The sequence below is a fragment of the Staurois parvus genome, unplaced genomic scaffold (genome assembly GCF_062004578.1).
Source record: "Staurois parvus isolate SC_StPar_1 unplaced genomic scaffold, SC_StPar_1.0 ptg000058l, whole genome shotgun sequence".
In the NCBI taxonomy this organism is placed as follows: domain Eukaryota; kingdom Metazoa; phylum Chordata; class Amphibia; order Anura; family Ranidae; genus Staurois; species Staurois parvus.
The window spans coordinates 10,110,023-10,132,609 of NW_028317854.1; the positions used below are offsets into that span (position 1 = coordinate 10,110,023).

The following is a 22,587-nucleotide window of genomic DNA, read 5'->3' on the forward strand; positions in this document are numbered from 1 at the left end:
ATCCCTGGTAAGTGTACGTATGTATCTAAGGTGCCTAACTTACATTCACACATACACATACTAGGGCCAATTTTAGCAAACAATGCTAACAAAATTGTAGGACAACAGCGCATCACTAGCTGCTTTACAACTCATGCATGAAATTCACATCAGAAAACAGCTATGTCACAATCTAATTTTTATTCTGAAAGCATTGCAGTAGTCAATCAGAGACTGCACTGAAATCAAATGTTTGAATTCTCTTTTCAAAATGAGTAGGAAAAGTGAAACTGGTATGTGGCAGGAACATTGAAGTGGTTCTAAAGTCTACTTTTTGATTTATATCTACAGGTAAGCCTATATTAAGGCTTACGTGTAGGTACAGCAAACTACCGACTAAACGGGCACCATTTAGGAGATATGTATTTTAATAGCAGTTGGTGACATCACCAGCGCATGCACACTGCGCTCTGTATGGACAGTGCCATCCATTCAGAGCTCTGTGCTGCAGCTGTGACTCCCTTGCGCATGCAAGGGAATGACATCATAATGACTTGGCCATTCAAATGGCTGGAGGCCGTGAACCTAGGAAGGAAGTCCTGGTGAAGATGGAAGCCCCCGACAGCGATGACAGCGGTTCACTGGAGGGTTTTATTTTAAGGTAAGTCTGCCATAATGTACTAGCATGTGGTGGATACTAGAACATTGCTACGTTATCCTGCAGGGGCACAATTTTTTGTTTGTTTGTCTTTTTACATTTTACTATCTCTTTAAGTTTCTCAGCACGTTCTGAGCTGGAAACATTCTTCAAACATAAAAAAAAACAAATAAATATATATATATATATATATATATATATATATATATATATACAGTTGCAAGAAAAAGTATGTGAACCCCTTGGGATTACGTGGAGTTTTGCATGAATTGGGCATAAAATGTGCTCTGAACGTCATCTAAGTCACAACAATAGAAGAACACAGTCTGCTGAACATAATACTACACAAACATTAGATGTTGCCATGGTTTAATTGCACATAACATGTAAACATTCACAGTGCAGGGAGGAAAAAGTATGTGAGGCCCTAGCTTAATGACTTCTCCCAGAGCTAATTGGAGCCAGGAATGAGCCAACCTTGACTCCAATCAGTGTGATGATATTGGATGTGTTGCTGACAGCGGTCCTGCCCTTAAAAAACACATACCTATTTTGGGTTTACTGGTTTCAAGAAGCACTGCCTGATGTGAACCATGCCTCACAGAAAAGAGCTCTCAGAAGACCTACGATTAAGAATTGTTGATTTGCATGAAGCTGGAAAGGGTTACAAAAGTATCTCCAAAAGCCTTGATGTTCATGTGTCCACGGTAAGACAGACTGTCTACAATTGGAGAAAGTTTAGCACTGTTGCTACTCTCCCTAGGCTTGGCCGTCCTGTAAAAATGACTGCAAGAGCACAGCGCAGAATGCTGCATGAGGTAAAGAAGAATCCCAGAGTGTCAGCTAAAGACCTACAGAAATCTCGGGCACATGCTAAGATTTTTGTTGACACATCTACAATAAGGAAAACATTAAACAAGAATGGAGTACATGGGAGGACACCACGGAGGAAGCCATTGCTGTCCAAAAAGAATATTGCAGCACGTTTGAAGTTTGCAAAAGAGCACCTGGATGTTCCACAGCACTACTGGCAAAATATACTGTGGACAGATGAAACCAAGATTGAGTTCTTTGGGAAGAACACACAACACTATGTGTGGAGAAAAAAAGGCACAGCACACCAACATCAAAACCTCATCCCCACTGTAAAACATGGCGGAGGGAGCATCATGGTTTGGGGCTGCTTTGCTGCCTCAGGGCCTGGACGGATTGTTGTCATTGATGGGAAAATGAATTCCAGAGTTTATCAAGACATTTTGCAGGAAAACGTACGATCATCTGTCCGCCAACTGAAGCTCCGCAGAGGATGGGTGATGCAACAGGACAATGACCCAAGCATACAAGTAATTCAACAAAACAATGGCTGCAACAGCACAGAAAACGCCTTCTGCAGTGGCCCAGTCAGAGTCCTGACCTCAAGCCGATTGAAATGCTGTGGCATGACCTTAAGAGAGCGATTCACACCAGACATCCCAGGAATATTGCTACACTGAAACAGTTTTGTGAAGAGGAGTGGTACAAAATTACTCCAGATCGTTGTGCAGGTCTGATCTGCAACTACAGGAAACGTTTGGTTGAGGTTATTGCTGCCAAAGGAAGGTCAACCAGTTATTAAGTCCAAAGGTTCACATACTTTTTCCTCCCTGCACTGTGAATGTTTACATGTTATGTGCAATTAAACCATGGCAACATCTAATGTTTGTGTAGTATTATGTTCAGCAGACTGTGTTCTTCTATTGTTGCGACTTAGATGACGTTCAGAGCACATTTTATGCCCAATTCATGCAAAACTCCACGTAATCCCAAGGGGTTCACATACTTTTTCTTGCAACTGTATGTATATAAAATATACAAAATATAATATATATTTTTAGATAGATATATATATATATATATATATATATATAAAATATTATATACACAGTAAATACATGGAAATTACAGGAAATTACACAAGCAAATATTAGTGCTATGGTGAAATCAGCAAGTGTCAGAAAGCAGAACTGAGAGTAACCTATAATTACCACAAACACACTCCATACAAAAAAGTGTTGCCTTATGCAGGCCATAGATGGGTCGAAAATCGTCCCCCAAAAAAAAAATCGGCCGATTTTTGCACCGTTAGTGGGTTAATTGGTCAGCCGTTTTTCGGGATCTTGGCACATTTTTTTTTATCAGTAAAGTTGGAAAAAAATCAGCCGATTTTGCCCATCGGACGATTTTCCCGACAATGATGGGCAAATTGGCCGATCGTTTTACCGATACATAATCTGCGCATGAGCTGTGACCTGCAAGAAGAAGAAAAAGAAGAATAAAAAGAAGAGAAAAAGAAGAATAATAAGAAAAAGAAGAAGAAAAAGAAGAAAAGAAGAAGAAAATGAAGAAGAAGAAGAAGAAAAGGAAGAATAAAAAGAAAAAGAAGAAGAAGAAAAAGAAGAAGAAGTCGAAAAAGAAAAAAAGAAGAAGAAGAAGAAAAATAAGAAGAAAAAGAAGAGGAAGAAGAAGAAGAAAAAGAAAAAGAATTCCACTCCGCTATTATATTTTATATGAGAAGTATTGCGGTTGCAACAATGTATCTATTTGTATCCGAATAAAAACATCTGTATCCAAAATGGATACAAATGGATACAATGTTGCAACCACAAGACTTTTTCATGTCAAATATAATAGCGGAGCTCTCTGCAAGGGACAGAAGTAATTAAATGCTGGCCGTAGACGGGACGTAAATCGCCTGATCTTTTTTACCATTGGTGGTAACATCGGCCTATTGAACGACTGATTTTTCGTTTTGTTTTTTTTTTAAAAACGGACGGTTTTTGACCCATCTATGGCCTGCATTACTAAGCAACCACTACAAAAGAAGTGTTGATAGAATTCAGCAAGCATTATAATCCAAGTAGGGGAAAATAAATTTCCCATTAAACCCAGATAATTAAGTTTTTATGTTTAAAGTTTACGTGAACCCTAACAATACCATTCTCCTATTTGCTTGCCATTTTTTTTTTTGCCATATTATGCCATTGAAAGTGTTTTTTTTTTTTATGTTTGTTCACTAGGTACAAGGATTCACCTATTGATGATATGAGAATGTCAGGCAATTGAGTTTACAGTTGTTTTTTTGAACACACCAAACTTGCGTTCAGGAGTAGATTTTACCGGCGTTTCAAACGCCAAACGCTTTTAAATGCTTGTAAACATGGTTAACTGCGTTTATAAGTGTTTGCGTTTAGAAGCGTTTTTTAACTGTTCCATGTCCAGATGCTGTCCACAGCCTTTTTTAATCATCAGAAATGCATGCAAAGCGCTTTTCATGTATACAAATGGACCTAGTACACCAGCACAGTCAGTTCCAGGTTTCATGTGAAGGAAAAAATGGTAGAACGTGCTGCATTATGTTCATGATGGGATCCATAGTAAATACAACCAGAAAAAACAGGTCATCTCAACACATACTGCTCTCTCTGCTTCCGCTCTCTCTATTTCTCTCAAAAAGTCTGAAATAGTAATTTTTTACTATTTTTCAGTGCATTCTGGGCATGTGAGAAGGTCTTTTGAGGTTTCCTTTTAAAAATGCTTCTAAACACAAATGCTCATAAATGTGGTATGCAAACGCAGCTAAACTGTCGTTTTTTAACCTACGTTTTCCAGCAGTCAGTTTCCATCATTCAGAAGAGTTTTCGAAACACCCCGTGTACATATGCCCTTGCTGTGTTATCTCAAGGAGTCCTTACACTACAGGACAATTAGTGGCTTTTCTGTGGAGATGCACAAAATCTCCAAAACTTAGTAGCTTAACAACAGAACACGTGGCAGGATTGATGGCAAGGGGTCTATTTAGAAAACAAAATGCTGTCTTAAATTGTTACTAAACCCACAACAGTAAAATCAGTCTGTATATGCAGTAAAGCATGCTTGTTATACTCACTGTGGAACCTAAGGGGTTAATCCTCTGCATTGTGTAAAAAGGATGTTTGATCCTTTCTTCTCTGCCCCTCCTCTTGTTGAAATGACTACCTGATACAGACTAAACCCGTGGTCACATGCACATGCTCAGTTTGGTGTGTATTGCTAGAGAGGTTTTTTTTTCTTGGGAGGGTGCATGTGATCAGCACAGGGCCGATCAGCACTGTCCAGACAGAAGGTTAGGTGGCTTCACATCCTCCTAGAGCAGAAAGAAAACTCCTCCTACAAGCTTTAACCAGTGCTCTGCTGAAGTCACAAGACTGCTAATGAGAAAAGGTATTTAGCAATTTATGCTTACTAAAATAATTGCATTTCCATGTTGTGTGTACTGTGGGAGACCAGATGTAGTGAATGCAGGGTCCTGGGTTTAGTATCACTTTAAGCATTTGCACAGCCTTCACAAATAGTCACTGTTTTTGTGCATGTGTTTATTTCTTCTGGTTGCCAGCTCTATCTAGTGGCCACAATGTGGTAAATTTCTAAAATACCTCAATGAGGAAAATACTGCATTATGGCCACTAGATGAAGCTGTCGATCATAGAAAATAAAAGTTTTATATACAATTTGGTGGTTATTTTTGAGCCTGGGTTCACACTTCTGTGGTGCGGAACATCACATGTGATTCACACAGGAACCGCACCGCATTCCTGTGCAAATCACATGCAAATTCTGTGGGGGGTGCAATTTGAGCCATACATTCTGTATGGCTCAAATTGCACCGCATTTGCACCAAAAAGGTGCAGGGCCCTTTTTTTGTCCGCACTAGAATCAGATCACGTGGGTTTTCACACCCATGTGATCCTATTCTGCACATGGCACCGTGTTTTGCGTACCGATTTTGGGGTGTTGTTAACATAACATACACACCCGCAGCGGTTCACATGAACGGGGTGCGATTATGATGCAGAGTGGATTTCGCAGGGAAACCATTGCAAATTCTACACCACATCAGTGTGAACCTAGGCTGAAGGTTGTGTGAATGTGTGTGGTGTTATTATTAGTTTCCCATTTTTAGTCCCTAAACTGTGAAAACAGTGAGAATCTTCATAGCAGGGACACATAAAGCAATTAAAATCAGATGTTCAAACCTCTCACCATTCTATTAAAAAAATGTGGAATTAGATACACTTGGACCATTTATAACCCAGATCCCATGAATAAATACTAAATAGACTACAGGGAGGAGTAAGCTACAGAAAACAGTGGATATTCCACAAAGCAAATGCTGTGGTACTATGGCCACTATCTGTTTACACAAGCTTACACAAGACATTTACATAATAAAAATGAAACTAAATGAAAAAAATAATTAGGAAAGACAAAGAAGTTTATGTATTTCATTAACCCAACCAAAAGGTACTTTATCTTATTAGTCAAAAATCTAGTTAACATTAAAACAGCAGTTATTCAAGATTATAATTATTGTTAAACAATGAAGCAACTTTTTGAACATAACATTCCTGTAAAAGTTAATTCCATTAATTGCATTTCAATAGGGAATTTGCCTTATACCTCATTTATTTTAAAGCACTCCTTTTAATAACTACCAAATGCTGGTGTACATTGTAGCACTTAATTACTGGCTTTTCTACAGTTTTCAGACATTTAATAAATATATTTGTTAACAGCTGAAATGAAAATGAAGGGTTGGGAAATGTTCATACTGCTACAAAAGTATAAGCTTTAATTAGCACACTCATGAGAGCTTGCAGATCTAAGAGGTGTCAGAGCTTTAGGTTAAGCTGATGAATACATTATGCTACCTGTTCAAATGCCAAGAAGATTTGCATAAAAACTACAAAGGAATATATTCTATCTAAATAGTATATCATTTACTTTTTATATATTGAGTTATGCAATTATTGTAAAGCTTCCGGAAATCATTTTCTGCTTCTTACTAAACTTTAAAACAAACCAGACTGACCCACAAAAACGTACTGGCAAAAAAGACCCAGAATCAAAAAACATCAAAGTATAATCTCTATCACCAAAAGCAGGCCTGATTATCAGAGGCTTCTATAATAAGCACACACAATTTGAATTTTAAATATTGTAGGATATAGCAACATGTGAGATTTTCAGTTATCCTACTGTAGGTTAAAAAGGTTGATTTGTTAAAACAGTAGAAACTAATATTTTTGGATCACTTTGGAAAGTGAATTTTCACTCCTCCAGAGGATTTATCCCCCTTCCTGACCAGGCCATTTTTTGTGATACTTTAACTGACAACTGTGTGGTCATGCAGCACTATACATAAATTAAATTTATGTCATTTTTTCCCACAAATAGAGCTTTCTTTTGGTGGTATTTGATCACTTCTGCGTTTTTTTTTATTTTTTGCTCTGTAAACTAAAAAAGACTGACAATTTTGAAAAAATAACAATATTTTTGACTTTTTGCTATAAAACATATCCAATGAAAAAATTTTAAAAATCTAATTTCTTCATAAGTTTAGGCAAAATGTATTCTGCTACATGGCTTTGCTGAAAACAAATTCCAATACGTGTAAATTAATTAGTTTACATGAAAGTTCTAGTGTCTACAAATGGCTGTATATACTGTATACTGGAATTTTTATTTTTATTTTTTTATACTAGTAATGGCGGCAATCAGCGACTTATAGCAGGACTGAGGGAATTCAGCGGGCATTCTGACACTGGGGGGAACTGACTTACTGCCACTGACATCCCCAGTGACACTAAAACAGTGATCAGTGCTAATAAAAAACACTGACTGTACTAATGACACTGGGCAGGAAGGGGTTAACATCTGGGGTGATCAAAGGGTTAACAGTGTGCTCTGTGTGTTTTACATTGTGTGCTGTGTGCTGTTTTACTTGGGAGACATGCTGCTTCGTATCTCTCTGCTCTGCAAAGAGATACAAAGCAGTAAGTCCATGCTGACAGGAGAGAGATCTGTGTTGTTTACACACAGGTCTCTTCCCTGTCAGCTTTGCCGACAATCACAGAGTTCCAGCCAGCAATCGTGGGCTGAGACCCGGTGATTGACATCTCCAGCAGCCAATATCGGTGTGGGTAGGGGATAAATTTGTTGTTCATATATCAAAACTGCTTAATATTTTCAGACTCAACAAAATAAATGTAATGCAAAATTTAGTGGCCCTGAATTTTTAAAACCTAAGAATTGCATGAAACTGTGGAACTTTACTGACTGAATGTGACAAATACAAATTCAATTTAAATTACAAATTTACTTGAGTCCAGATTATTATTGAAATTCATTTGCCCAAGGACTCAAACTACTATTGCATCATGTGATGTCATCTGAATGAAAAGAATGAAACAAATGCATTCATTAGCTTTGCGATAACTTTTTCAGATTCATTAACATTCTTTATGTCCATTTGGAGATTCACATACATCCAAATCTCTGAAAATCACATTTTCATCTGAAAATTTTTATTTGTAACAAAACAAAAAACACATGTCTATGTCCTACTTCTTCACTGTCCAATCATCAGGTAGTGGGTGTGTTCTTGACCAAGCTGTGCTGCTACAGCAGAGCTCATGTGGCAGGGGTTTTTGGATCCCTAGGCTGGTTGCATAGAATAAGATACTGTTTTTCAGGTAAACTATTATTATATTGGTATTTCAAATCTATATTTAACTGCTGGCCAGGAGTTCAGTTTTAAAGTCTACAGGTGTTTTGCACATGAGGGATATATGGGAGAAATAAAGCAAATCTATACTTTATCCTGAATAGACAAAATACAAGCTTGCTTTAAAGCTGAGAAATTTAATTTTCTTATCCTCCTTTCCTCCCTTACAAACATACTAATGAGTTTTTTTTAACACTCCTGTTTTCATTACATGCCTTATTTTAGATTAAATGACATCATAACTAAGTCTCTGTGCTTCCTTATGCAAAGAAGACAGATCATGACTGTGTGAGGGGCTTACAGGGTGTGTACATAGCTTCCTGAAAATATCAGAACACCCTGCTTCAGTATTCGTATAAAGACCCCTCAGCCTCAATGCAGGTAAAGAGTTAGCTGTTGGAAGGAGTTCTGAAAATATCAAAGTGCCTTTGTGAGTGAATGCCAGCCTAGAAAAGTGGCCATTCCTAGGCAGGCTGAATTTGCCTGTAGACTGTCCTAGTTAATGCCCAAATGCTCAGTAGAAATGAAGCTCCGTTTTACCACTTGAGATAAATTCTGCTGCTCTGAAATTCAAGATCCTGATGAATTAATGCACAGATTTAACCAGAAGATTTTTTTTAAACTAAAATGCATTGAATGGTATTTGAACTTTGGTCAGCAGGCTTGGAAGGGTCAATAAATTGGCTTTTGGTTATTTCTTGTAGGAGAACTCCAGTCTGTTTTACAGTGTTGAATCATATGTAGAATCTTATGTCTAGTAAAACACCTGCCTGTATTCTTTTTCTTTAGAACATGTTGGTATTAAAAATGCCTGCTGCTGGACAATTTTACAATATTGAGCCAGCTGTAGGGATGAGCCAAACTGTTCTGTGTTCAGTTTAAGCAGGGTTCAGCAGTGTGTAAAAAAAAAAAGCATGGAGATGACCACAGCTCTCAGGAACATGCACCAATGCCAAAAATAATTTTTAAAAACTTCCATTTGGCCAGGAGCCAGTGGCCATATATTGGCAATGAAGTCACTGCTACCCCCACCCCTTTGTGACAGGGATTCCTGGTAAATGCAGTGGTTCCCAGGAACATGATGGGTGCAAAAAGCCAGTGACAGCAGGAAGCTTTCATATATAGAAGTAGTAGAAATACGACTTCTATTCAGGATATTTGGTCCCCGACAAACAGGAGATCAAATGGACAACAGTTTGGGTATTTGTTTGAGTGCTCAAACAGTCCAAGTGTTGCTGCACCATGTGTCGCCGCTAAAGATACCTGAAAATAAAGCTTTTTATTTTTTTTAATATGAAATTAATCAGATTGAGATATTTATGCTGTTAAAGAAGAAAAAAAAAACAATACAAATAGCTGTACTCAGTCAGTACAGCTTCATGACATCCCTAAAGCATGGTATTTAAAGGATTGTATAATTTTAACATTGCCCTTAAAGCCATGTGGAAAATATTCTCACTGCTGTTCACCATTTTTTACATTGGTACATGTGTATTATGTATCCTGCTTCCCATGCATTTTTATATATACAGTATATATATATATATATATATATATATATATATATACAGAAAATTGCCTGTTAGCCCTAAAATGGCCATCATTTAACAATAAGATTTATCCCCCCCCCCCCCCTTTCCTCTGAAAGGACCAGACCCGAGACAATGAGACTATTAAACAAAGCCATTCACAACGCTGCCCCAAACTACCTAACTGACCTGATACCCAAATACCACCCCACCAGTGCCCTTCGCTCCTCACAGGACCTCCTACTCTCCAGCTCCCTGGTCTCCTCCTCCCACGTCCGACTGCAGGACTTCCCCCATCCTCTGGAACTCCCTACCCCAATCCATCAGACTATCACCTACCCTCCTCACCTTCAGGCACACCCTGAAAACCCATCTCTTCAGGGAAGCCTACCCCACCCTCACCTAACAACCGATCTCCTCCACTCCTCCTACCACTCCATCCCCCACAGCCACTTCCTCCTGTACCACTATCCCCTCCCTCCTAGATTGTGAGCTTGAAAGAGCAGGGCCCTCTAACCCCTCGTGTATTGTATTGTACTGTATTGTCTCATGTTCTGTCCCCCTCGCTATTGTACAGCGCTGAGGAAACCCTTTGGTGCTATATAAATACTGTATAATAATAATAATAATATTAAAGAAGGAACTAGATGATGCTGGATGTTCTCCAGCCAGGAAATTATGCAGGCTCTCTCTGACTTGTTGCAACTAATGCACATTGTGAGAAGCTCACAAGCAGTAAAATCAGAGTAGGCAATTTCTATACAGGAGAAGATCCTGTACAACCATACTAGGGTGAAGGTAAGCATGTACGGTAAAATAAACACTTACAAACAGAGCTAACCATTGCAAATACTGGTGAATATTTAGTTAAGTCTACAAGTAAGCCAACCAACACATTTTTTTCAAAGTTCTATCAACTTCTGTTTCCTTGTAAAGCGAATCTTTAAAATCCCTTGCTGTGACACAGCAATGACAACAACACTGCACAAGCTTGGTCCCAAGATAAATGTAACAAACATACAGAGTGCAATTATCCTTAAATGTCAATGATATTCAAATAAGTTGTATGCATATTTAATGCCTTTTGTATACTGTTGTCATATTTGACTTGATATGCAAAGTCTACTAGTTGGCATTATAAAACATTTAGAATTTTCCCTACAAAACAAATAGCATACAGCACATACTGCATTTGTTACTGATTCATGGTTAAAAGGCCAATCCACCCAAAACAGATGACAGGTGAATTCTGGTGATATGACTAACTCCAGCTTTTTTTTGATCATTAAATAAAATCTCCTTACTGGGTTTTCTAAGTCATTAACTACCCTTATAAATATACATGGAAGATGAGCACGAAAGGCTGGACTATCAGCCATTGGGTTGAATAAAATGGATGGCCCATTGGTCCATAGGGCTACAAAAGTCACATATTTAAAATACTTTACTATTAAACAAAAAAGACAATGGTAATCTGAGCAAAGCTCTGCAATAAATTTTGAACGGAATTGTACTTTAATTCTTTTTGTTGCTTTAAAAAGTGCCAAAAAAGTAGAAGAGGAAATAAGTTAAAGATAGAGGTTTTATCTTTTCACTTTGACACTTTATTGGAGTGCAAATAGTGCTGTATAAATTGTATAGTTAAACAACGTTGTATGTATTGAAACTGTAACATCATGGCCACTTAGTAGGTTTAGATTGGGGTTTAATATAAATATATGGAAGGTTTCAATAAGCCTATTTACATATCATACATGAAAAGGTAATACCACTGATTTAGATCAGTGTAAACAATGAATATACTATTTTGTCACATATAATCTATACCTACAGATCCTGGTAAAACACAGCACACTTAATATCACACGATCATAAAATGTGTCACATAAAAATAACAGTCGAATACTTAAGTGAGAAAAAGAATATTTTACACTCCAGTAGCCCTTGGGCAGTTTAAGTCAATGAAATGATTTAGGAAATGAGCCCCTGATGGGTTGAGTCTGACATAAGTGTCTAAATGTTAATAGTATCATTCATGAAGGGAACAAGTGACCTCTCATGCACGCATATAATACCTCCTGAATTGATAGACTTAATAGATCTGATTTTCAGAGGCCAACTGCATAATGACACTGTATGTTATATAGACAGCTGTGTCTCAGTCAGAGGCTAATAAAGCAGCACTAAGCTAATCATGAAAATCCTTTCTTTGCCTCAGGTGAATAAACCAGGTCATAGGTTGGTGATATTGTGACACACTGTTCAGCAGTAAACATAGCAAATAGGATGTATTTTCACTGTGCACCTGGGAAAAAGAAATGCATCTTACCTGGTTGAACCTCTTCTGAAACCTTTTCTTTCCTAGCTGTTGGCAGAGGTTACGGTCATTTTCCCTGTCTGAGCCATAGTGGTGGTCGTACTTGTTGTTCTTTTGCAGTTTATAAGACAGTCCATTGCTTAAAATCTCCCTTTTCTTTTTATTGAGAGGAGGAGTCTGCTGCTTGGCTTCTCGTTCATCTGGCATCAAGGCACCATCTTTCTACAAAGAGACCATACAAAAGGTGGCATTAGATGTGTTGTTGTAAAAAGGCAATCAGTGATCTCATGGCATTAATTAAACAAGATGCAATTTTCAAGGAAAAGCCCATAAGCTTTTATAGTACATTGAAGGCAAAATATATTTTAAATGCACTAACCATTGATAGTTACAAAAACAAGGAGAAACTTTGTGGTTTGTTAAAATCATAACACTGGGAGTCAAAAAGCTGCACTAAAAAGAATATGAAAATGAAAAAATATAACGGAACGTGTCCACATGTCTTGGGTGGGTTACTCTATATAACCCTGGTGTCCAACACAAGGCCTACAGGCCACACCCTTGGCTGTGCCAGCTGCCTGAAGCAACTCATTTACAGATGTGTTATGAGTGTTCTGCAATGCAGGTGCATTAGGTTGCACTATAACACACCACCATTCATCCATGTGCTTTGTGGATATACGCTTTACCACAGTGCATATTTGTAAAAAATGGTCTTAAACTGCTTTTTGTTTTAGGGCCTTTTCAGATTAGTGAGTTGTAGTAAAATGCTCATTTTACCATTCATTGCTGCAATGCACAGAACTAAGTGGGGTGCTTTGCAGTGCCATTCATTTTTAATAGTACCACAATGCACATGCACAACACACTACAACACTACATATTAACAGGTATTGATGGATTGTAATTACAATGAATAAATCCTAATGTCAGAGGAAGCATGCAAAGTCAAGTGACCAGCCACTATCCATGTGTAACCATTTAACTCAAATGTCCATGTAAGTGGAAAAAGTCCAAGGGTAGCTTATTTTGCAGAGGTGACTATGGATATAATGTTTTATGACAGTGCAGACAGCCAGATTATAATCTGATGAAGATTTGTATTAACATCAGTAACACGTCAGTAACACATTTTTTGCAAACAAATCTTTTCATCAGATACACAGTGTATCACAAGTGCAGAGCTGTTAGTGGCAAAAGATTGTCTGCACCGGGCTGGAATGATAACCTGTGTTACATTGTCTACCTGATGAAGATACCTGTCACAAAATGCATTATTGTTCATAAAAGCTTTCACGTTACAACAACCTTCATCCAATAATTCTTCTTTGGCAGTCAGCGCTTTCATGAACACATTCCATCTACGGGCACCTTTTTAAAATATGCTATAATTGGGCTCTTTTTTGACTAAGTGACTTCACCATTATGATGTCCTCCAAGTGGACCTGAGACTGGAACCCCCTGAGCACAAAAGCAACCATTTTATACTGTATGGAGACAGGTATATTCTTTACAAGAGTATAACTGCCGTTGTGTACACCATTAGCCTATTGTTAGCACAACTTTGACAGATGTAAGTTATGCTATCCTTCTACTTCATGTATTTTGATATTATGGAACCCCTACTGCGTACGTAAACTACTCTCCCACTTTCTTTTTTCTTGTGGTTATTCTAGTGACCATTCTTTTTTTTCTGCACAGAGAACCACATGACCAAAACATTTAACTAAAAAAAAAATCAATTCATATAAAGTGGAAACAAACAAGTAATACAAAAATAAAGAGTTAGTAGAGAGCAGCTGAGATCCTGCAAGAAATAAACAAACCAAGGAACAACTCACATAAAAGTAAATTACTTTTTATGTAAGAGGTGTGGCACATTATAGCATGGAAAGCTCTCAGTATGTGAATCATATTTACAAGCAATACTGAGGCATGACCATAGGAAAAGATATAAATCATGGTTTCTATTAAGACCATTAGGATGTAAGCTCACTAGCTGGTGAGTACGCCACACTTTCCTGTTTTTCAAGGAGAATCTTCAATCACCTCCTATTTTCTCTTAGACTAACGATTACACTCTGTGAGTGTATATACACACATATATATATATATATATATATATATATATATATATATATATATATATATATATATGTTTATTACAAAATATGTGGCGAGTTCTGAGTGTTAAGAGCTGCTAGCACATAAAAGGGCAAAGGTAACAAAACCCACAAGGACTAATATAGATAGAGGTGCAGCGCTAAATATTGAATACCGTCATAAAGTCTTATGGTGAAAAATGTGAACGTCTGATTATAATAAATCATGTGACAAAATCTTAATGTATTGCACATATAACCATTCAAATATTAAAAAAAATTAAAAATATAAAAAAATAAAATGTCTCTGGTACTACAAATCACAGCAATACCAATGTGATAGATATAATCATAAAATGTCTGTGGTACTACAAATCACAGCAATGCCAATGTTATAGATATCATAGTGCTCATCATCCAGTGAAGGAATCCATGGTACTACAAGGTACAGCGATACCAGGTGAGATATTCAAAAGGTGCTCATAATCCAATGTGGGTATCCACCACCTCTTTTGGATATGCACTCACCAGAACACTACTGGTATAGTGACATTTGTGCTGATCCCATAGAAGATCTCAGAGAGCCATATGTGCAGACCAGACTTCTCCAGTGAATAAACTTAGAACATAAAACCGAAAGGGGAATCCTTCAAGATGGCTGCCCCGCAAGTGGCCGTACCCCTGAGGACATGCATGCGCACAAAACACGTTTGGTTGAGTGTTACGTTCTGACGTCACGCTGCCGCGACCAGGCCTCAGAGCGGCAGCCATCTTGGAGGATTCCCCTTTCGTGAAAATCTGGTGTTCTAAAGGACTAGTTCTAATAGCGGAAGTGCAGCTGAAGCGTAGCCAGGTGGGCTAGCATTTTCTACTGCCAATGTTTGTTGGAGAAGAATCCCTGTGTGGGCAACCAATTTGTACTACACATTGTGTTGGAACTTTGCTTTGCCTTTTTTAATAAAAGTGGGCTACCAACTGCAAGTTTGGACAGACATGGTGGATTGCATTTCAGAGTGTAACTATGCAGCTGATGTCAGGCATTCAGGAGGTTAGTCTGCCATTTCCTGAATATCTATTGTTTTTGTTTTGTTTTTTTTTCACTAATGGCAATTTACAATGGGGCTAATACTCTGAAAATATTATTACATTACATTACATCGAGTTTATATAGCGCTGTACAATAGAGGGGGGGGGACAATACATGAAACAGTACAGCAACAACAAACAGCACAGGAGGGGTTAGAGGGCCCTACTCTTTCGAGCTTACAATCTAGGAGGGAATATGAAAGGTTCCCCTGCAGTCTTATTCACTTGAATAGCCAAGGCTGACAGGAGTTGGTGCCTGTGAACGTGACATGCCACATTCAATTTGTGGTGGCTATGATGGGAAGCATTAGAGCAATGGCCTGTGAACAGCCTCCACCAGCTGAAGCTTGCAACTGTAGGTAGGTGGACAGAGGGTTGTAAACCTGCTTAACTTTCCATTTATAAGATTAGAATTCAGTTTTAGAGACCTGAGTTTAGAACAAGGGTTCCCACTGGAGTATGAAATCATCTGCCAGAGTCAGACCCAGGTGAAAAGGTGTTGAGGGTAAGAGTGTAGGATAATCAGGAATTAGACATAACCAAGAAGAAGTCAAGAAGGGAAGAGAGGGGTAAAAAAAAGAGAAGAGAAAAGCATAAGCAAGAAAAAGGAAAATAGAGAGAGAATAGTAGGGTAGGGGGGCAGTCTAACAGTAAATAAACTTATAAGTATGGGGAGGGGGGAGTCTTTAGAATGTCTGAAATGAACCCATGTAAACCACAGGACAGTAAAGGTCATCTGTTGTTTCTTTGTCCTTGGTTTTTGGACCAAGGTTTTTTGGACCCTCTCAGGTTCAGCCTGAACCATATATATTGTTGTCACAGCCCTAACATCATGACATAAAAACAACCCACACAAAGCAAGAAACAGCACACAAGTATGAAAAAATAGCAGTTCTGAACAGCAACACAAAAGCTTTCTTTTTACTTCACTGTCTAGTATTGAACTTATATACAGTACAAACAAATTACACATCTGCCAAAATGCTTAAATGTGTAAAGAAAAACAATGATACACCAAAATGCTTAAATGTTTAAATAACAACAATTGTCCACTTATAGGAAATCCCTGAAAACCCTTCTCTTAGAGAAGCCTATCCTGCTTCCACCTAACAACTGTATCTTCACTTTTTCTATCAGCTCTCCCCCCAGTTATTAATTTTTTTACAACTTGACCCTCCGTTTAAGATTGTAAGCTCTAATGAGCAAGGCCCTCTGATTCCTCCTGTATTGTAACTGTATCGTCTGCCTTCATGTTGTGTGTGTGTAATAATAATAATAAAATTGCTGAAATGTAGGTCCAGACTCAACAAAAAAACATAATCGCTGTTGTTCTTTTAGTGTCAAAATTCTTTACACAGACATTCTCGATGGTATTGTACACTAAGCAATCATATGCTGGTAGCCTGAGTTGACTAGGCCTTGAAAATCAGAAAGCAGAAATGCTTGAAGCATAAATGCCTGAATTTGTTAGACATTATAGTTCTGGGCAGAAGGCAGATTTGGGAACATGAATTGAAAGAGGCTGTCAGGTCAGATCAACAGGGTTGACAACAACAAGCAAAGTAGTCCTTCATCTGATCTGGGGATAAGAGAAGTGTCTCCATCATTATTCTTTTTATATGAATGTTTATGAATTAACAGCACTCTCTGGACTTATACCATTTTATAATATGTTCCCCATAGTTGTGTTATTATGGCATAATTTGAATTTATATTATTTTGTAATGCACTCCTCTCATACAAATTTGAAGGAATTTACATCTGAAATGCTGCTTACAGAAATGTTTTGATGGGGAGCTTATGTCTTCTTTATGTATGTACCATATGCATTCACATTACAGAACTCTATTATTTTCCAGAGATAATTATTTTTATATAATCTTTAAGCCTTGAATGGCCACTTGATAATTCTACTTTTATACTGCCTGAAAGCACAGGGATTCTAGTGATTTTCTATAAATTGGAATGAAAAAATAATAATATACTGCAAGTTGCCACTTTTTTTAATCTATGTTTCTTACACTGAAATTCTAAATTAACAATATGTTTTTTATTGACATATGACTAAAATCGTAACCTATAAGATCTTGTGACCAGGATTTTCATTATAGAACATGCATGATAACAAACAGCTGTGGAGAAGTACTGGATGGCCATGTCCCAAAAAACTGACCTAATTCTCCTATGCACACATTTGAAGTGGATGTGAGAATCCTCCCCACAGAGTCATTGTATTCTGATAGCAGGGAGACTCATGTGTATTAGATTGGGCATATAGATATTTTAACAGGAGTTGGGTGAAGATAGAGATGACACAAAGCGGAGTATCAGTCGATAAGGTGATTTGGGTACCACAGTGATTTAGAGTTTTATCTAGCAACACAGATACTGTTGAATGTACTTAAGGTAATGGATGCAATTGATAGGCAACATCTAGGGTTATATAATGAAACATTTAATTGACACTGGATATTTGTTCTTGGAAAAGTTTTTGTTTATTTTTTTGCATTGGACAAAGAAGGAAATTTTGAAGTTAAAACATGTTATGAATGATAGTATGATTTGCACAATGGAGGAATTACGTCAGAAATGGGGTGTAACATGGGTAGAAGAATGGAGGTACTGTAATTTATATTTCAATATTTTTATTGAGAAACAAGCATATAAATACATAAAACGAGATGGCAAACAAAAAGTCCACCTACATGGTGGAACGAGATATAGAATCAGAATCATAACACTGATAGGCATGCAAAAAGATTATCGAAAGGTGGCATTACAAATACACACAGAGAGTGCCATAAACATCAAGACGTACAGGTTTCATAAATCAATAAACAGAAATTGAACTGAAGGAATGAACCAAAAGTGACAGAAATAATTCAGCGAATAAAGTAGAAAAAGAGAGAAGAAAAAGAGAAAAGAAGAAGGAAATTACTCCTAAGGGAAAGGAAGAAAATAAGAGGGGGGGGGGTCAGCTGCAAGACTCTCACGATACAGTAAGGTAATTAATCCAAGGCTCCCAGGTCCTCTCAAATCTGGACATATCGTCATTGACAATACTTGTCAGTTTATCGTTAACCATTATCCAGTTAAGTTTTTGTTTCACCCTGTCTAGCGGGATCACAGATTGTTTCCAACGTCTAGCTATGGTAATGCGAGCCACCAGTAATAGGTATAAAATTAGTTTAGTCGATTTTTTGGGGATGTCAGAGGGTAGTATATTGAACAAAGCCACTCGGCGATCTACAGATACTAACTCCTGTTACTGAGGAAATAAATTTGAATATGCGGATCCAGAACCTACTCACAACTGGACATTTCCACCAAACGTGGAACATGGTACCCTCTTGACCACAGCATCGGAAACAGCTAGATGACACGGAAGGATACATTATGGCTAGGCAAGCAGGAACCAAATACCATCGAAGTAGCGTTTTATAGTTGGATTCAACAAGATCAGTGTTAATCGAGATCTTCGATAGAGTATGAGCCGCATTCCGCCATGTATCTAAATTTAATGAACTATTTAAATCCCTCTCCCATTGGGTCATGTAGGATAATTTAGTGAGGGGATCAACCAACGAAGCATAAATAATGGATAAACGACCTTGCATCATCCCACTTGCCCCACAGGAGACCTCAAGGGAAGTAAGCGCACAAGGTTCTGTGAGTAGTCTTAGCTTGCTATTGATAAAAGAGCAAAGTTGGTGATAGCGGAATATTTCTCCGTGAGGCACCTTATAATTAGTCACAAAATAATGAGGAGACCAAGCATGAACCCCATCTAAATAGTCTCCGATAAGGTACTGTAATTTAAATGATTTGGCAAATGCATTACAAAAACCACTGTGCTCAGGAGGGAGGAGTTTGATGTGCGTGATATTAAAACACAGCGCTTCTTTTAGGTATATAAAATACTTGTTATAGTACCATAACCTAGCTGTGCAAGTGGTAACAAGAATTAGGGCCATCTCTTAATGAAGGTCTAACAGCAAAAATATTAAAGTTAGTGTATTTTTCTACAATTGACATGAAATCGGCTGAGATGTGCTTTAATTGTTAGCAAGGTGGTATGTGACTCCTGTTAGAGCACACAAGATTCAGTCAGCTATCTCACCCCTTATACTGAAGAGGATGTAACACTCCAGGAACTCTTCTCCATTTATGGTGGTATTGCCCGAAAATACAATTATTTTGGGAGTAAAATTGTGTATCATGTCCAAAATATTACAGGTTCAGATATACCCATGGATCCATGGAGATATCTGTTCCATAGCACAGATAAGTTGTTCGTATGATATAAAAATTCAGTTGTTCTCTATCTGCTTAACAGCTAAAGAGCGTATCCAAAAAAACTGGCGCACACAAAAAGCACCCAACAATAAAGGTTTGGATTTTGAAGGTTGATCAAATTTGTCTTATGCAAGACTTGCTTCATTTGAGTGAAGAAAATCTAGACACATTTACAGAAACTATGGAGAAATGGCTGGCATTTAAAAAAATGGGGAGATATGTTGATTTATTAGAATAAAAAAAAGAACTGCAAAAGATAAACCCAAGGGAAAGATGAAGCTACGGGTATAAAAGAGTGTGGAATGGGGAATTAAGTTTGATAAGACCTCAACAATTGATCAAGTTTGAAAATTATTCTGTAGTTAAAATTAAGAGGTATTTTTTGAAAACATAATTAGCACAGTTTTAGGGATGGATGCACTACCTTATTCAGTGGGTTAGGTAGGCAGTTAATTAGAAGCCGCTGTAATAAAGCATTTCAGGCATATGAGATCAACCTCTTTTTTTCCTGTCTTTTATTTATTTATTTTTTATTAATGTATATGGGGTCAGTGGTTAAGTAGAAAAGTTAAGCTAAGGAATAGTTAAAACATTTAACAGTTACCCTTAACTTGCTTAATTGTTTTTCTATGTTAATATGAAAATAATAAAGTGATAATAATGGAAAAAAGAATTCACAGATCAGTGCTACAGCCTGAGAAGAAGTCAGTTGGTAGATCAACTTCTGTTCAATCAAAGTAGACACACATGGATCGAAATTCATCTGGTCCCTGCTGAACTTTCTGAATTTCAATCCATGTATGGCCAGCTTAAACCAAATGACTGGACTGAAGCTCAAGGGGTTCTTTTAATGATAAAATGTATGATACTGTTGCTGCTGCTATCGCACAGATTAATCCCCCTTTAAACCATGCTAACCATGGGAGTTTGACAGCAGTGTTTAATAATACATTTTTATTTAAGACCATTTAATAGGCTAGAATATTATCTTCCTCTTCTAATCTGTGAATTGTTGTTTCTGAACAGTAAAGTGTCTCCTGCACACTAGCATGCTTAATGTGTTATTCTCTTGAAGTGAAGCCTCTATCTGTCTCTTTGCCTACGGTTAATGGTTACATTTATTTAACAGCATGTACTCATTCCAAAAGTAAAATCAATAAGGACATGATAAGAGAACAATAAGAGGATTGCAGACAAGATTTATCACAAAATTACACAGAGTTAAATCTACCCTAATACTATCTGAAACGCTGTCAATATCTTTTGCGTTTCCTTTGTACACTTACAATCCTCAGGAAAATCACACACTGCAGAACAGATAAACATTGGAAAGGCAATGGAACTGTCAAACAGCAGGAAAGAAAAGTGCCTGGGTTACCCATAAAAACCAATCAGATGCAAGAAGATATTTTTCTTTTACAGGGTAGAGAATAAAATGGTACATTGCTCTGGGCAAAATACAAATGTGTCACTAACATTTGTGAAATGGGTTCTTAGATTCAGAAACAGATTAAAGCTGTTGCCACATAACCTTTTTTCATATTCTTTCATACATATGCAAGAGAGGGTATACGTATACATCTGTTTTGGTAATATATATATATATATATATATATATATATATATATATATATACTATATTCCGAAAAGTATTGGGACTCCTGCCTTTATATGCACATGAACTTTAATGGCATCCCAGTCTCAGTCCGCAGGGTTCAATATTGAGTTGGCCCACCTTTTCAGCTATAACAGCTTCAACTCTTCTGGAAAAGCTGTCCACAAGGTTTAGGAGTGTGTCTATGGGGATGTTTAACCATTCTTCCAGAAGAGCATTTGTGAGGTAGGGCACTGATGTCGGGCAAGAAGGCCCGGACCACAGTCTCCGCTCTAATTCATCCTGAAGGTGTTCTATCGGGTTGAGGTCAGGACTCTGTGCAGGCCAGTAAAGTTCCTCCACCCCACACTCGCTCATCTGTGTCTTTATGGACCTTGCTTTGTGCACTGGTGCACAGTTATGTTGGAACAGGAAGGGGCCATCCCCAAATTGTTCCCACAAAGTTGGGAGCATTAAATTGTCCAAAATGTTTTGGTATGCTGATGCCTTAAGAGTTCCCTTCACTGGAACTAAGGGGCCAAGCCCAACCACTGAAAAACCCCCACACCATAATCCCCCCTCAACCAAACTTTACACTTGGCGCAATGCAATCAGGCAAGTACAGTTCTCCTGGCAACCACTAAACCCAGACACATTCATCTGATTTCCAGACAGAGAAGTGTGATTCGTCACTCCAGAGAACATGTCTCCACTGCTCTAGAGTCCAGTGGTGGCGTGCTTTACACCACTGCATCCATGCTTTGCATTGCACTTGGTAATGCAAGCTTGGATGCAGCTGCTCGGCTATGGAAGTCCATTCCATGAAGCTCTCTACGCACTGTTGTGCTAATCTGAAGGCCACACAAAGTTTGGAGGTCTTCAGCTATTGACTCTGCAGACGCGCATGAGCTAACCCCACTTTGTCATTTTTCATGGTCTACAACTTTGTGGCTGAGTTGCTGTTGTTCCCAGTTGTTTCCACTTTGTTATAATACCCCTAACAGTTGACCGTGGAATATTTAGTAGCAAGGAAATGTCATTGATGGACTTTTTGCACAGGTGGCAAATTTACAAGTGTAAATTTGCTGTCCCCTCAAAATAACTCAACAAACAGCCATTAATGTCTAAACCGCTGGCTACAAAAGTGAGTACACCCCTAAGTGAAAATGTCCAAATTGGGCCCAATTAGCCATTTACCCTCCCCGGTGTCCTGTGACTCTTTATTGTTACAGGGTCTCAGGTGTGAATGGGATGCAGTTGTGTTAAATTTGGTGTTATCGCTCTCACTGTCTCATACTGGTCGCTGGAAGTTCAACATGGCACCTCATGGCAAATAACTCTCTGAGTATCTGAAAAAAAGAATTCTTGCTCTACATAAAGATGGACTAGGCTATAAGAAGATTGCTAAGACCCTGAAACTGAGCTGCAGCACGATGGCCAAGAC

At 37.9% G+C, this 22,587-nt stretch overlaps 1 protein-coding gene across 4 annotated transcripts in view; it reads right to left on the reverse strand.

Moving 5' to 3' along the window:
• Window positions 1-22,587, reverse strand: part of AUTS2 (activator of transcription and developmental regulator AUTS2) — a 1,792,114-nt gene that overhangs the window by 1,352,642 nt on the left and 416,885 nt on the right. For all 4 annotated transcript variants that reach the window (XM_089668486.1, XM_089668488.1, XM_089668487.1 and 1 more), the window contains exon 2: window positions 12,078-12,287. In XM_089668486.1, coding sequence (XP_089524612.1) covers window positions 12,078-12,287 — 210 coding nt within the window. The remainder of the gene's footprint in view (window positions 1-12,077; window positions 12,288-22,587) is intronic.